At 45.1% G+C, this 12,890-nt stretch overlaps 2 protein-coding genes across 7 annotated transcripts; one reads left to right on the top strand and one right to left on the bottom strand.

Moving 5' to 3' along the window:
* The first annotated feature begins 1,318 nt into the window (after window positions 1-1,318).
* On the top strand, window positions 1,319-5,839 carry LOC120659190 (sugar transport protein MST3). Of its 4 annotated transcripts, none has more exons than XM_039937248.1 (4): window positions 1,319-1,472; window positions 1,879-2,043; window positions 2,160-2,479; window positions 4,379-5,839. In XM_039937248.1, the coding sequence occupies exons 2-4, from the start codon at window positions 1,911-1,913 to the stop codon at window positions 5,501-5,503; spliced, it is 1,578 nt and encodes a 525-aa protein (XP_039793182.1). In that variant the 5' UTR covers window positions 1,319-1,472; window positions 1,879-1,910; the 3' UTR covers window positions 5,504-5,839. The 4 variants fall into 4 exon arrangements, with proteins under 4 accessions (XP_039793182.1, XP_039793181.1, XP_039793183.1 ...); XM_039937247.1 differs by having other exon boundaries at window positions 1,347-1,593; XM_039937249.1 differs by lacking the exon at window positions 1,319-1,472 and adding an exon at window positions 1,490-1,620.
* On the bottom strand, window positions 5,781-10,675 carry LOC120659189. Of its 3 annotated transcripts, none has more exons than XM_039937242.1 (6): window positions 10,534-10,675; window positions 9,242-9,662; window positions 9,110-9,136; window positions 7,206-8,604; window positions 6,898-7,044; window positions 5,781-6,701 (listed from the first exon to the last, which is right to left on the bottom strand). In XM_039937242.1, the coding sequence occupies exons 2-6, from the start codon at window positions 9,290-9,292 to the stop codon at window positions 6,124-6,126; spliced, it is 2,202 nt and encodes a 733-aa protein (XP_039793176.1). In that variant the 5' UTR covers window positions 9,293-9,662; window positions 10,534-10,675; the 3' UTR covers window positions 5,781-6,123. The 3 variants fall into 3 exon arrangements, with proteins under 3 accessions (XP_039793176.1, XP_039793178.1, XP_039793177.1); XM_039937244.1 differs by having other exon boundaries at window positions 7,206-8,614; window positions 9,045-9,136; window positions 10,534-10,662; XM_039937243.1 differs by lacking the exon at window positions 9,110-9,136 and having other exon boundaries at window positions 7,206-8,614; window positions 10,534-10,662.
* Window positions 10,676-12,890: the final 2,215 nt, after the last annotated feature.

The raw sequence follows: 12,890 nt of genomic DNA, 5'->3' as shown, positions 1-12,890 counted from the left end.
GGACACTATTGATCGCGTATTACCAAGACGTGTAGTGGAGCCGCTGGCGCCGCCCACGCCGCGCCTGTCAGTCTGCCATGACAGATGGACACGACGGCTCGGCTTCACCCATTATGACGCCTACATAATAGCCTCAACAGGCCACGCCGCAAGCTACGTTTCCCCCAACGGGCACCTTGCCGACGAGACAAGAGAAGACCTCCCTGAGTCAGAACGCCAGCAGGCCATGGAAGCATATCAGAGAAAAGATTCACAACTACTGTAGACATTTAAGTACTCAGCGCAGTATGCTACATAGTCCCGTTGGGCCCACCTGTCGGGGCCTCAACGACCAATGTATCCGCACCCCCTTGATCTATAAAAGGGAGGGCGCCCGCTAGAAGAGGGCTCAGGCTGGAAAAAGGCCAAGGTCCGGCAGAGGATAGAGTCATACACAACCAAGAACAATACTTTTCCCAGTGGATGTAGGGTATTACGCTCCGGCGGCCCGAACCACTCTAGATCGTGAGTTCATGTGTGCTTGCCTCCGTGCTAGATTAGCCTAACCGCCTAGTACTTCCCCGAGTCCTCCCTCACCGGGAATAGGCGGGTGCGCTCCGCCACCCGGCCATGGGTACCCTAAAAATCCCACAACATTCTTCTTCTTCCTATCGTTTTCGGGAAAAAAAATAAAATCCGTATAAAATAAACGAACCCGGTTTGATCGTAAACATCTAGACAATTTTGTAGTTTTTTTCTACGATTACACAGTATAACTCAGATACTCACAATGCACTGGGACTCACTCACCCCTATGAGCATCTTCGAAGATCTAAACCGACAAATCCTCTTGATTGACAAAGTCACCACAGACACCTCATTATCGACCGGAACAACGTCTATCGGTAAAAGCACAAGAATATTCACTTCCAGAAGAAGTCGAACCCAGTACCTTAAGTGCCACTGAGACTCTTGTAACCACCAAGGTACATGCCCTTTCGCAGATAATTTTGATTTCTCATGTATTATTACACAACATCTTCTTTTTTTTTTCTTCAATTGACGTGGATTGCCTCTTTATTTTTTTGATAGGGGCCGGAAATGTTTGACTCGCTCTATCATTTTCATTTATTTATATACTGATTCCTGTAATTGTCTAGTAGTATACTTGATTAATCATCCAACTAACAATCAGATGTGAATATACACATATATCGAGTCCATCGAGTGATTGATCTCAATAATAATTAGATACTACTACTACTCTTTCATATTGTAGATACTATACATAGGGGCCAGAGTATATATTATTAAGCAACGCAACGGGCAGATATCTTTAGCACAGGCAGGCCACCGCAAGTAAGTCAACCCTAGCTACGCACCTCAGCACCGCGCGCGCGGGATTAGGATAATCTCTCCAAGTCAGCAACTCAGCAGCATCATGCAAAGCTAGCTCAGCTCAGCTGCCATGCATCGGAACGGCTACTCCATCAGTTGAGCCTTGCTTACTCTGACCACCATCTCTCATCTCTTCGTCTCTTAAGCTGGCGTTGACTTGTCATCACCAGCTGGCCAGACCGATCAGGCTAGCTGCTGATTTGATGCTGCAACCATGTACACACACGACGACCATCAATCATCGTAGGCTAGCTTAATTAGATTCATAATAGCATATATAGGAGCTAGCTGTGAGGAGTAGTAGTGCAGATGAAGAGAAGAATAGTATGTACATATATAATAATAATAATATGATCCTTTGCTAGCAGCTAGCTGTGTCTGTGTCCGTGTCCATGTCTATATAAGGAGCACCCCTCCTTGAGCACTCTCTCCTCACCCATCCATACCTTATTGCTCGCTCTATAGTACCGGCCGGCCATCTAATACTATTACTCTCTACAGCTAGCAGCTAGCTCCTTAACTGAGGATCGACGATGGCCGGCGGCGCCATCGTGAACACGGCCGGGGGCAAGGACTACCCCGGCAAGCTCACCCTCTTCGTCTTCTTCACCTGCGTCGTGGCCGCCACCGGAGGCCTCATCTTCGGATATGATATCGGTATCTCAGGTCAGTTACTGAGTTGTTGCTTGCTTAATTGTTGCTTCTCCTCGACCTCTATACCGATCTCATCATCACCTGCATCCTTCTCACTGGCCTGCTGCACCATGCATGGTATGCTGCAGGCGGCGTGACCTCCATGGACCCTTTCCTGAAGAAGTTCTTCCCGGAGGTGTTCCGGAAGAAGCAGGAGGCCAAGACCAACCAGTACTGCAAGTACGACAACCAGCTGCTGCAGACCTTCACCTCGTCGCTCTACCTGGCCGCGCTCGTCGCCTCCTTCTTCGCCGCCACCGTCACCCGCGTCATGGGCCGCAAGTGGTCCATGTTCGGCGGCGGCCTCACCTTCCTCATCGGCGCAGCGCTCAACGGCGCTGCCAAGAACGTCGCCATGCTCATCGTCGGACGCATCCTCCTCGGAATCGGAGTCGGATTCGCCAATCAGGTACGGTACTTACTCATCGTCATCGATCCATCGTCTCCATCACCACGGATATGCATACATATAATTATATTCGCTTTCAAGGGGAAAAAAGGCAGCTTTTACTTTTTTTTTATTGGATCGGCGGATAGATATTTAGAAGAAGAGGATGCTGCTGCTGTCGAGTTTATTTTGTTTGTTTCGACGGCAGGTAGTATCAAGATATATTGTCTAGTTATTCTAGCTAGCTACCTACAGTTGGTTGTTGTGACAGCCAGCTTAAGATCGAGGTAGCGATTCCGTCAATGACTCAATGATCATACGTGGAGCCATATAGCTGTCCACGCTTAATTAGTTAGCTTGCTTCAGGTTTCAAAATAAAGATGATCGATCGAAACGATCCTAGCTTGCTTCAGATTCTTCACTAGCTAGCTGCCAATTAATTTACAAGGAAATTGATTAAAACTATATATTAATAGTTTATAATTAACTACTATCGAGTAGTAGAGCCAGTAACGTGCATGTGCAAGGTCCAAGCTGGTAGGCTAGTTTATTGGCAGCAAGCAGCTCTAGTTGCGTATATATAACTGTCGATGCATATGCATGCTTCCCAGAGTCCAAGCTAGATAGCAACACAATTCAAAGACGATAAGATGTTTACTTTTCTTTTCTTCTCCTTCATTATTTTTTTCTCCAGAGACGACAGTGAGCTAAAAATAAAGATGCGTGTTCACTTCTAGGAGGCTGACTGTTTTGTTTGTTCGCCTCATTTCTAGCTAGCTATATATATGGCTTAATTGCCGGTGTCATTGTCGCCTGCCTGTTCATTGTCCTCCTCTGAGCCGTTGATCTTGACTCTTTTATATTACCATATAGTAGTATTTTGCTTTTCAAGTACCAGCATCTCATCTGTTTTACTTTTACCCGAGCTTAGGTAGCATCATTATCCTCTTGACTCAATTATTTCTGAGCCTAGCTTGCTGCTTTTTTTTTTTTTGCATATACACCTTAATTAGGTGACGTTCTTCATTGTTAATACCTATGTATATTGAAGGGTATAGGCGGAAACGTCAACAAGTTGTTGCATATATTGGAATAAGTATATACGTAGTATAGTATGTTCATTGAACTAGCTAGCTAGAAGCTAGCCGTATTAAGCAGGTCGACATCACCAAGGTTCACGTGAATACCTTAATTCCATTAATAAAAAGCTAGCAAGCTGCTCCTCTCTCCTTCTCTTGTAAAGATGATTCAGACACCAGGTTTCATGTGACACTCACTACTATGGATTCGATCAAGCTATACACAGCTATCAGCTATTAATTAAAGCTCATCCATCTAGTACTGTGTACCCATTTGTAAATGCACATCCGGATTGTCCTCACCTTTTTATTTCATCATCATATGCAATTAATTAAGTCGCTCTTACTGAAAACCTTGATGATGTGTACTAATGGACTTGTATCTGGGATTGGAGGGAAATCATGAATGCCATCATTTGGAATTATTTGCAGGCAAACCAAACTTTAGAAAAAAGTAGTGACTCTTACTATTTAGCAGGCAAGGTGGGCAGAATTCAAAGTTGCAAGAATTCTTCCACACAGGCCGCCGTTGCTTTCTTTGATCTTGATTCCTTCAAAGACTTGACTTTTGTGCCATCTTCAGAACAACACATACTATGGAAGCAAGCAGGAAAATATGTGTACTAGCTAGGCAGAAAAGATATTATCAATCAACGGGCCTATGTTAGTAGTGACGTGACATAGTGTGACTTGCTTGCCAGTCCTGTCCAACATGTCTCTCGGCATGCATCACCAGTTCATCTTCATCAGAGATAGTATATGAGCTAGTAATATTGTTCTTGTTCTTCATGATTATAATAATTAACTTGTTAATTATACAATACAATGACGATCGATGCAGTCTGTTCCGGTGTACCTGTCGGAGATGGCGCCGGCGCGGCTCCGCGGCATGCTCAACATCGGGTTCCAGCTGATGATCACCATCGGCATCCTGGCGGCGGAGCTCATCAACTACGGCACCAACAAGATCAAGGCCGGGTACGGGTGGCGCGTGAGCCTGGCGCTGGCGGCGGTCCCCGCCGGCATCATCACGCTGGGCTCCCTCTTCCTGCCCGACACCCCCAACTCGCTGCTGGAGCGCGGGCACGCCGACGAGGCCCGGCGCATGCTCCGCCGGATCCGCGGCACGGAGGAGATCGGCGAGGAGTACGCGGACCTGGTGGCGGCGAGCGAGGAGGCGCGGCAGGTGCGCCACCCGTGGCGCAACATCCTCAAGCGCCGCTACCGGGCGCAGCTGACCATGGCGATCATGATCCCCTTCTTCCAGCAGCTCACCGGCATCAACGTCATCATGTTCTACGCGCCGGTGCTGTTCGAGACGCTGGGCTTCAAGGGCGACGCCTCGCTCATGTCCTCCATCATCACCGGCCTCGTCAACGTGTTCGCCACCGTGGTGTCCATCTTCACCGTCGACCGGCTGGGGCGGCGCGCGCTCTTCCTGCAGGGCGGCACCCAGATGGTGGTCTGCCAGGTGGTGGTGGGGACGCTGATCGCCGCCAGGTTCGGGACCAGCGGCGTCGGCGACATGCCCAAGGGCTACGCGGCGGTGGTGGTGCTCTTCATCTGCGTCTACGTGGCGGGCTTCGCCTGGTCGTGGGGCCCGCTGGGGTGGCTGGTGCCGTCGGAGATCTTCCCGCTGGAGATCCGGCCGGCGGGGCAGAGCATCAACGTCTCCGTCAACATGTTCTTCACCTTCTGCATCGCGCAGGCCTTCCTCACCATGCTCTGCCACCTCAAGTTCGGCCTCTTCTACTTCTTCGCCGGCTGGGTCGTCATCATGACCGTCTTCATCGGCCTCTTCCTGCCGGAGACCAAGAACGTGCCCATCGAGGAGATGGTGCTCGTCTGGAAGTCGCACTGGTTCTGGAAAAGGTTCATCGCCGACGAGGACGTGCACGCCGGCGGCAGCCAACTGCAGATGGCATCCTCCAACAACGGCAACGGCAAGAAGGGGGCCGACGCCTGATTGATCGATGATGATTGTATTGTACATGCGGATCCCCCTCCCCTTCCTTCTTTAGACGTACGTACTTCGCCAATGCTGCAAGGCAACCAATTCTCTCAGTTGTTCTTCTTGGCTTGTGATCCATCCATCCATGCTTGCTCTTCCCCCGCTTCCAAGATAGATTATTCCATCGAGTATTAATCTGTTTGTGTAAGGAGTGTTTGTTGTTATGCCGCCCATTGATTCTTGCATGCAAAAGATGAACACTGATGTACAATTGATCTATCTATCTATCTCGTCATCAATCAAATACGTATGCAGGATTTCATTTCTTCTGGCATACAGTATACCATTTTATGTTACAGAACATATTATGACATGAAAGAAATGCTAGTCTTATTGTTTCAAGCTTTATTCGTAATAAGGGAAAAAATGAACACCAAAATTGATGCATTGTACAATATTCGTATTTGACATCAAAAGCACTGATGAATCCAAAACACGTGAACTGGTATGAAAGCTGCTCTGCTTATTGTTCCGAGCCTTATTCATGATACCAAAAATAAAATGATCCGCAAAAACTGGTGTCTTGTTTGCTCCTTCATGCACAGCAATGATAGGATACTTGTGCTTGGCTGATCTTATTGTGTGTCTCCATTTATTTGAGTCTGCTTCACCGCATCCATGGACCTCACATGTTCGGTTGGTCTTGACCCAAGCAAAGTCATGGGCAAGTTCCGGGTCCTTGAGTGCTTCAGCATAGAACCTGAGGTGGCATTTCCAGAGCGGGCATGCCGTGAGCTCTGTGACTTGTGAGAAGATGACGCACCCACCATCCTGGAAGATTTGCGATCCGATCTGCCACCGCGGTCAGCACGGTGTGAGGAAGAGATCTTGCGGCTATGACGGTCTGAGACATCTTTTGAACCAGTTGCTCTAATAGGGTGCTTGTTGTACACCCCAAGGTTTGGCAGGAGACCGAGCAGGTATTTCTTCAGGTGCTCATCACCTACATTCTTCTGTGCAGGGTTGCCATCAAGGTTAATGGCTTCTAAAGAATTGTAATTCGCAGCTAACTGCCCAAGGCCCTTCGATGTAGAAATCTTGTTGTGGCGCAAGTCCAGAACCTTAAGCTTCAGAAGGCGGTGAAGACCATCTACCTCACTGATCTTGTTACCAGCCAGATATAACTCCTTTAACGAGGAACAGGAGGCCAATCCTAACAAATGATCCGAAACACAAGTCAAGGCAAGCAAACAAATCACTCGAGATAGATAAGAATCTAAAGCATAATGAATTCGCCAAGTCAGAATATGAAAATGGGGGAAAGGGGATACAGATGACATAACAACCAATCATGTGAATACAACCAAGGAGAAAAGTAAAGAGAAAAGTGTAAGATGTTGAAACCGTACCATGGCCAATTCTAGATATCCTATTATAACTGATATCCAGCAAGCGCAATCGTGTCAATTCTCTGAGGCCTTCAATAGTTGAGATGTTATTCTTCGACAGGCTTAGCATGTGCAGGCCTTTTGGAAGAGCTCCTGCAGTTACTCGCACTGTGGAGAAAGACCCTAATATTAGAAATGTGATGCTGTAATCTTAATTAAACAGGTGAGCAGTACTACCACCAGTCCACCACCACCCCTAAAAGAAAGAGAAGGAAAGACAAGCAGCATGCCACACAAAACTGTTGAATTAACAAAGAAAAAGGGCCTACCGATTGAGTTCCCTGATAAGTTCAATAAGCGTAAGCCTGAGAATGCACTCAGTCTTGGTATTGCAACCAAACCAAGGTTTGCCAACTGTGCCGACGATGAAGCAGGAGTTAATTTTGAAATATAAGTGTAGGCTATCTCCATACCAAGTGGACTTTTAGCATCAGGCCGCACAGCAGGAACACCAGCTGTTGGCTCACGAAATTCAGTCGAAGCAGAAATTGAACTTTCTCCTTGCTCATCCACAGCGATGTCATCCATATCAATTTGGTTGATCCAATCCTCAATTCTTTTAATGTTATAGGTTCTTGGAGTAAGTTCATTTGGGTCCCCATCAATATCAGTTTTATTGTGATCAGCTTCTCCACTGATGTCCTTTGTATCAGAAATGTCCACCGAGTCAGGCACTTCAACAAGTGATTGGTGGTGTGTGCTATCTCTGTTCCAAAGCTTATCTTCTCTCTCTTTATCCATAGCTTCACGAAGGCCACCATCATTTCCAGAGTGGTGAAAAGCATGCCCTGAATCAGCGCAGAAAGGGGCAACTGGATCCACCGAGCGGTCACCACAAATGTATTTGCCATCCCAGTATTCATGACCTACAAGAATCCCATCCCTGATAAAATTATCTTCTGTGCTCCCGGTGGACCGTTGACCTCCTTCAGCAGCATCAGAGCAATCAACTGAGCCATTAGCTTCAATGTTTAGTGTCTGATATGCATCTGGAGAAGACGGTGCACAATACACATCCAAATTCGATGTACATCGGTGCATTTCACCAGCACTCAGGTAGTCAACCTTCTCGTCAATTAATGAACATAAACCCTCGACAGATCGGCAACGAGACCCTAGTATCCCAGAATCTACAGAACCCTCTTGATCACTGGTGGTATCGTTCTGGAATATGGCAGATTGTGATCTTGGGAATTTGCTTTGGGCATAAGATATCTGATGACGGCTATCGGAGTCAAAAGTTTCACAGAAGTCATGGCTGATAAGGTCAGATGAGGCATCAAAAGCATCTTCATTTTTCGGGCTGCACACCTTACTAGATTCTCCAACAACTGCACTGCTCTTGAAACTAGAGTGGTGGCATTTGTGTTCATGATCTGTAAAATCACACTCAGTACCTTCGCTACAATTATGATCACGATCCTTTTGAAGAATGTTTCCAAGAGACTGGCTCTTCTTTAGGTGCCCAACCTCCTTGCCCTCATCAGAGCATGCATATCTATTCAAATTTTCTGACCTGCAGCATTCTTGATGAGATGATGGGCTAGTGCCGTAATGCCCGCTCACAGCTGAGCGATTATTTTCATCTGTCATCTGGTTTGGACTAGCTGACCCAGTCATGGACTTCACCATTTGTTCCCGAGAATCCTTCCTTGAAGCGGCATGCATCAGGGTTTACCTTATCGATAAATTAAAAATATCGGAGGTTGGTGATAAACGGGAATATCGGATATATCGGAATTCTATCGGTGATAGAGAAATTTTTTCGGACAAAATTTAGAGAAAAAACTCTCATTTTGTATAGAAATGAACTTAGATTTTTTTTCAAACCATCTAGCCTAAAAAACTATACATAATAACGAAGAAAAATGAAAGGAAATAGCCGGTAGGGAGACATGTCTGCTACGTCGGTTCTCACTAGAATATGAAGAATTGGATGGTGGAATAAAAGCAAATGAATGGATTAGTATTAAAAGATGGTTACATGGTCTTTTTACTCGTTATAGTGGGTAAAAAGTATGTGCACAAACTTGTGGGTTAGTCGAATGGAGTGCTAAATTTAAAACAATGATATTTTTAGAAGATAAATTAATTTTATCGGTGCTCACCGGTAAAACAGAAATATCGGAATTATCGGAAATCTATCGGTGATAAGGTGAACCATGGCATGCATGGCTTCATCTGCTGGGGGAAAACCCTCCTAATAGAACACAAGTTTATGAGGAAAAGTAGAAGCTAAATTAAACTGGTTTCTTCATGGGAATACAACGGGAAGCAGTAAAATGCAAGAGGTATTTTTCTGTACCTTGGATCTGTGTTGTGTGGTAGAGGATGAAAAGCAAAAGAACCTAACCATAAGAAATCAACTCTGATCTGAACTGAGCTTACACCAGATTGCTTTAATCACCAAGACACTAAAAACACTATGAAACCAATCACATTGCTGAATCACAGGAGGTTTTGTAGAGAACTCAGCCCAGCAAATTTGTTACATCTCAGCTGCCGTTGGAAATTAGCCGTAATCAACAAAAAGACCTTCCAAGGCTCGGCGCAGTCTCCAGATGTAAGTTGGGCTTACTCCCAAAGGCAAAGATAGACTTGTGAAGGAATTGTTGCAGGCCCACACCCACTTAGAGGTGCGAGATGTGTATGGTCTCTTGATATCTGCCAGTCTGAAAGAAGGGTAAACTAGACAAATCCAGAAGGACGCATGTGGTCGAAAAATCCTGCAAAAAGACAAAGCATAAAAAGAGTGAGCACTGATCCAGCATTCCTTTTGACATGGAAAGCCTTGATAAAGTAAGCGAGCACAAAAGTTCTGAGAGGATAAAAGGTTAGTACTGACACATTATACAATTTTCATGAAGCTATAAATTTTACCAAGCAAAATATTATAATGCAGCAGTCCAAACCATGTCAGTTTCTTTTGTACTAGTGCTGCCAACATACTCAGCAACTAGTAGTACAAGTAAGCATTCCTTACTGGTTCGACACACATTGATCGGTTACAGTTAGCATTCAACTGAAATCGAATAAATATAAAGTTGTTCAGTTTCATGCCCCAAAAAGAGGAGAGGAAAGGACATGAAAAGATTTCAGGTTACCGTGAATATATTATACCCCAAATTTGATAGGTATTAATTCAGATGGCACAGATTCTTTTATGCTGAATTGCCAAGGCCCCATGACCAATCACAGGCCCCATGAACAAAATCAGAGTCCCATCCCAGGCCCCATGACCAATCACAGTTTCCAAACGAAAGGGAGGTGTTGAGTCCCCCCGCCCACGGCCACGGCTTCCCTCTTGCGAATTGCGATAGAAGATATGCAAGGCTAGCCACCCCCACGCGGACCAGACCAGACCAGAAAGAGAGGTACACAACTACCGGCACGTTGATTCTCGCATTGGAGTACTAGTACTAGGCAGGGGCGGACCCAGCATAGAACAAGGGTGTACACCCGATACTTCTTGCAGACGAAATCGAAGTTTGTTGGTAATATATTGTAGCTGGATTCAGATCCGAATCTAAATAGTTCTGTTAGGGTTTGGGGTGCTCCGTCTCGCACAGCAGAAGGAAAGAGAAGGGGCGGGCATACCTGGAGGATGCGCTCGTCGCCGGCAAAGGCCTGGGCGAAGACAGGACAAATGGCGCCGCCGCTCGCCCAGTCGCCGCCGCCGCCGGGGAAGGAAGAGCAAGGGAGGAGAGATTTCTTTTTTTTTTAAGGGAGGGAGGAGAGAGTCCGAGAGAAGGGAAAGAAACAGGAGGAGGAGATGAACCTGAGGCCGGCTGAGCCCTCAGCGGGAGCCGGGCGGGCTGTCGACGAGCCGAGCTCGAGCGAGCCTGCCACCAAAGCTGGAGGATCACGAGCCGAGCTTGATCTAAGCCTGTTAGGACCTATTTAAGAAAATTAAATAAATAGATTTCTTAGAAAAATTTTCTGGTCTAGATGTATGGAACGGAGGAAAACTGATTTCCATCCCTACGGCTCCTGTTCCTTCACAAAACATAGAGAAAAAAGCATCCAACAAAATCTAAAGGAAAATTTTCTACGCCATTTCATCCATACTGGAGAGTACATTGTGCTTCATGATTTATTGCCGATAAATCCGTGCATTTAGCCTGAACTCTTGTCAATTTGAATAACACGTGGGAGCTTTAGGAACAAGAATAATTGAAGGGGATGAGAAGGAATGTGACTATTATGGAAGAAATGAAGAAACAAGGAGGAATTTGAGAAAGAAATATATAAGAATTTATTCTCATGTCTTAGCATGTAACCCTAGTTTAATTAGAGTGAACTTCTTGAATCTTATATCATTAGCATTTGCGAAGGTTTCATATTTTCCTACGATCCAAATGACCTAAACTTTCCATTCCTGTATTTTGAAATTCTATAGTTTTTCACGTTTTACTCCACATGATTCCTGCATTTTTTTCCGTTCCTGTGTTTTGCATTCCTACGTTCCCAATAGACCCTTAACTTTTGTGAAAATCACAACCGAACGACTTCACGATAGCAATATTGATTATAGATAAGGAGACACATGTATAAGGCTATTCTCAGTAAAATTCATGGCATTAAATATTATGCCACATCAATAAATTTGCTAACATGACAGGATTACTACGAGGAGAGATAACGGAGAGTTTCATGGATGTGAGAGAGTTTCACCCTCATAAAACTCATCCGGTTCGGTTACCAAGTTCATAGTCTTCGTAATAGTGCAATGAAACTATACATTAAAGTTGCCTAAAAGACAAATTTAATTTGATAAATAAATGGTAATAGAAATATATTTGAATATTAGCTTTATTCCCTCTATTTTAACTTTCGATGATTGAAAATTTAATTACTAGAGGTAGCAGGGTGCATGCACATACCATGCAAACATGAAATTCACGAACTTCATTGAATACCTCAATCTTCGATCTTGGAGCTCGCAAGCTCCAAGTTAGGTCGAAGCTTGGCTTGATTCTAAGTATAGCTTAGCTTGAATTGAGTTTTCAGCAAAGTAAATATAAATAGCTTGTGAGTCTTAAGCTTCTAACCCTACATGGGACAAGAGTGAATCGTGAAAGCTCAGCAGGTCAGCAGTATAAATTAGCAGGTCATTAGATCATAGTGTTGGGACGAGCAGCGCGCTAATATGGTGGGCACCCTCGTTATTGCTAAAGTCAAGGTCGCGATAGCCAGTATCGTGAAGGGTAGGTAGAATTTTTGAGGAAGGGGATGTGTGACATGTATGAAAGTGTTAAGAAGTGCTAGAGGTTAAAACTTTATTTGAAAGGATTTTGGACGAGATGTTTTCATGTGAAATTTAATTATAAAGTGATGATATTAAACCGATAAGGTTAATAAATACTTCATAGCCTGGCTAAGAAGGAGGGAATCTTACCACGAGACAGGACCACAATCCAAGCCCAACTGAATCTCCAGAGCCACCGAATTGACTGCTATGGGAGCAAGAGGAGGAGGAGGAGGAGGATGCTGGATGCCGCCACCGCCACAATTGGAGAAGGAGAGGGGGAGGAGGTGTTGGTTTCGGAGGGAGGAGGAGGTAGGGTGGGTGGTCGGTTGTGAAGGATGGTGCATCAGTGCATCCACATTGCATCCGACTGCTGCAATCCGATCCCCGGAGGATTCGTTTCCTGAGCTGCTACTACTAAGGCATGCGCTTGTTTTTTTTCTCTTCTCTCTTTGTTTTTTTTTGCTTTTGTCCTTGCAAAACAAAAAAAACTATTTTTCTTATCTTCTCTCTTTGTTTTTTTTTGTTTTTGTCCTTGCAAAACAAAAAAAACAAGAGTTTGCCTACACACCAGGTAAAATAAAACCGTAAAACCTCTCCGACTTTTTTTTAAAACCACATTTATCATTTTAGACGGGGCCGATATACAATCTAGTCGACTATACTGTAATGATGATGCACTTGTTTTTGGTATTTTATCAATACG

Source organism: Panicum virgatum, chromosome 2N (assembly GCF_016808335.1).
Source record: "Panicum virgatum strain AP13 chromosome 2N, P.virgatum_v5, whole genome shotgun sequence".
NCBI lineage: Eukaryota > Viridiplantae > Streptophyta > Magnoliopsida > Poales > Poaceae > Panicum > Panicum virgatum.
Note: the sequence above shows the minus strand (reverse complement) of the source record. Positions and strands in the feature narration are given on the sequence as shown.

Excerpts from the sequence above, each read along its gene's own strand:
- LOC120659190 (XM_039937248.1), top strand. The coding sequence starts at position 1,911 with ATGGCCGGCGGCGCCATCGTGAACACGGCCGGGGGCAAGGACTACCCC. Across the intron at positions 2,044-2,159 it reads ATATGATATCGGTATCTCAG|GCGGCGTGACCTCCATGGAC; the intron begins GTCAGTTACTGA and ends GGTATGCTGCAG. Across the intron at positions 2,480-4,378 it reads GAGTCGGATTCGCCAATCAG|TCTGTTCCGGTGTACCTGTC; the intron begins GTACGGTACTTA and ends CGATCGATGCAG.
- LOC120659189 (XM_039937242.1), bottom strand. The coding sequence starts at position 9,292 with ATGGTTAGGTTCTTTTGCTTTTCATCCTCTACCACACAACACAGATCC. Across the intron at positions 9,137-9,241 it reads CCACACAACACAGATCCAAG|GAGGGTTTTCCCCCAGCAGA; the intron begins GTACAGAAAAAT and ends GTGTTCTATTAG. Across the intron at positions 6,702-6,897 it reads GATATCTAGAATTGGCCATG|GATTGGCCTCCTGTTCCTCG; the intron begins GTACGGTTTCAA and ends ATCATTTGTTAG.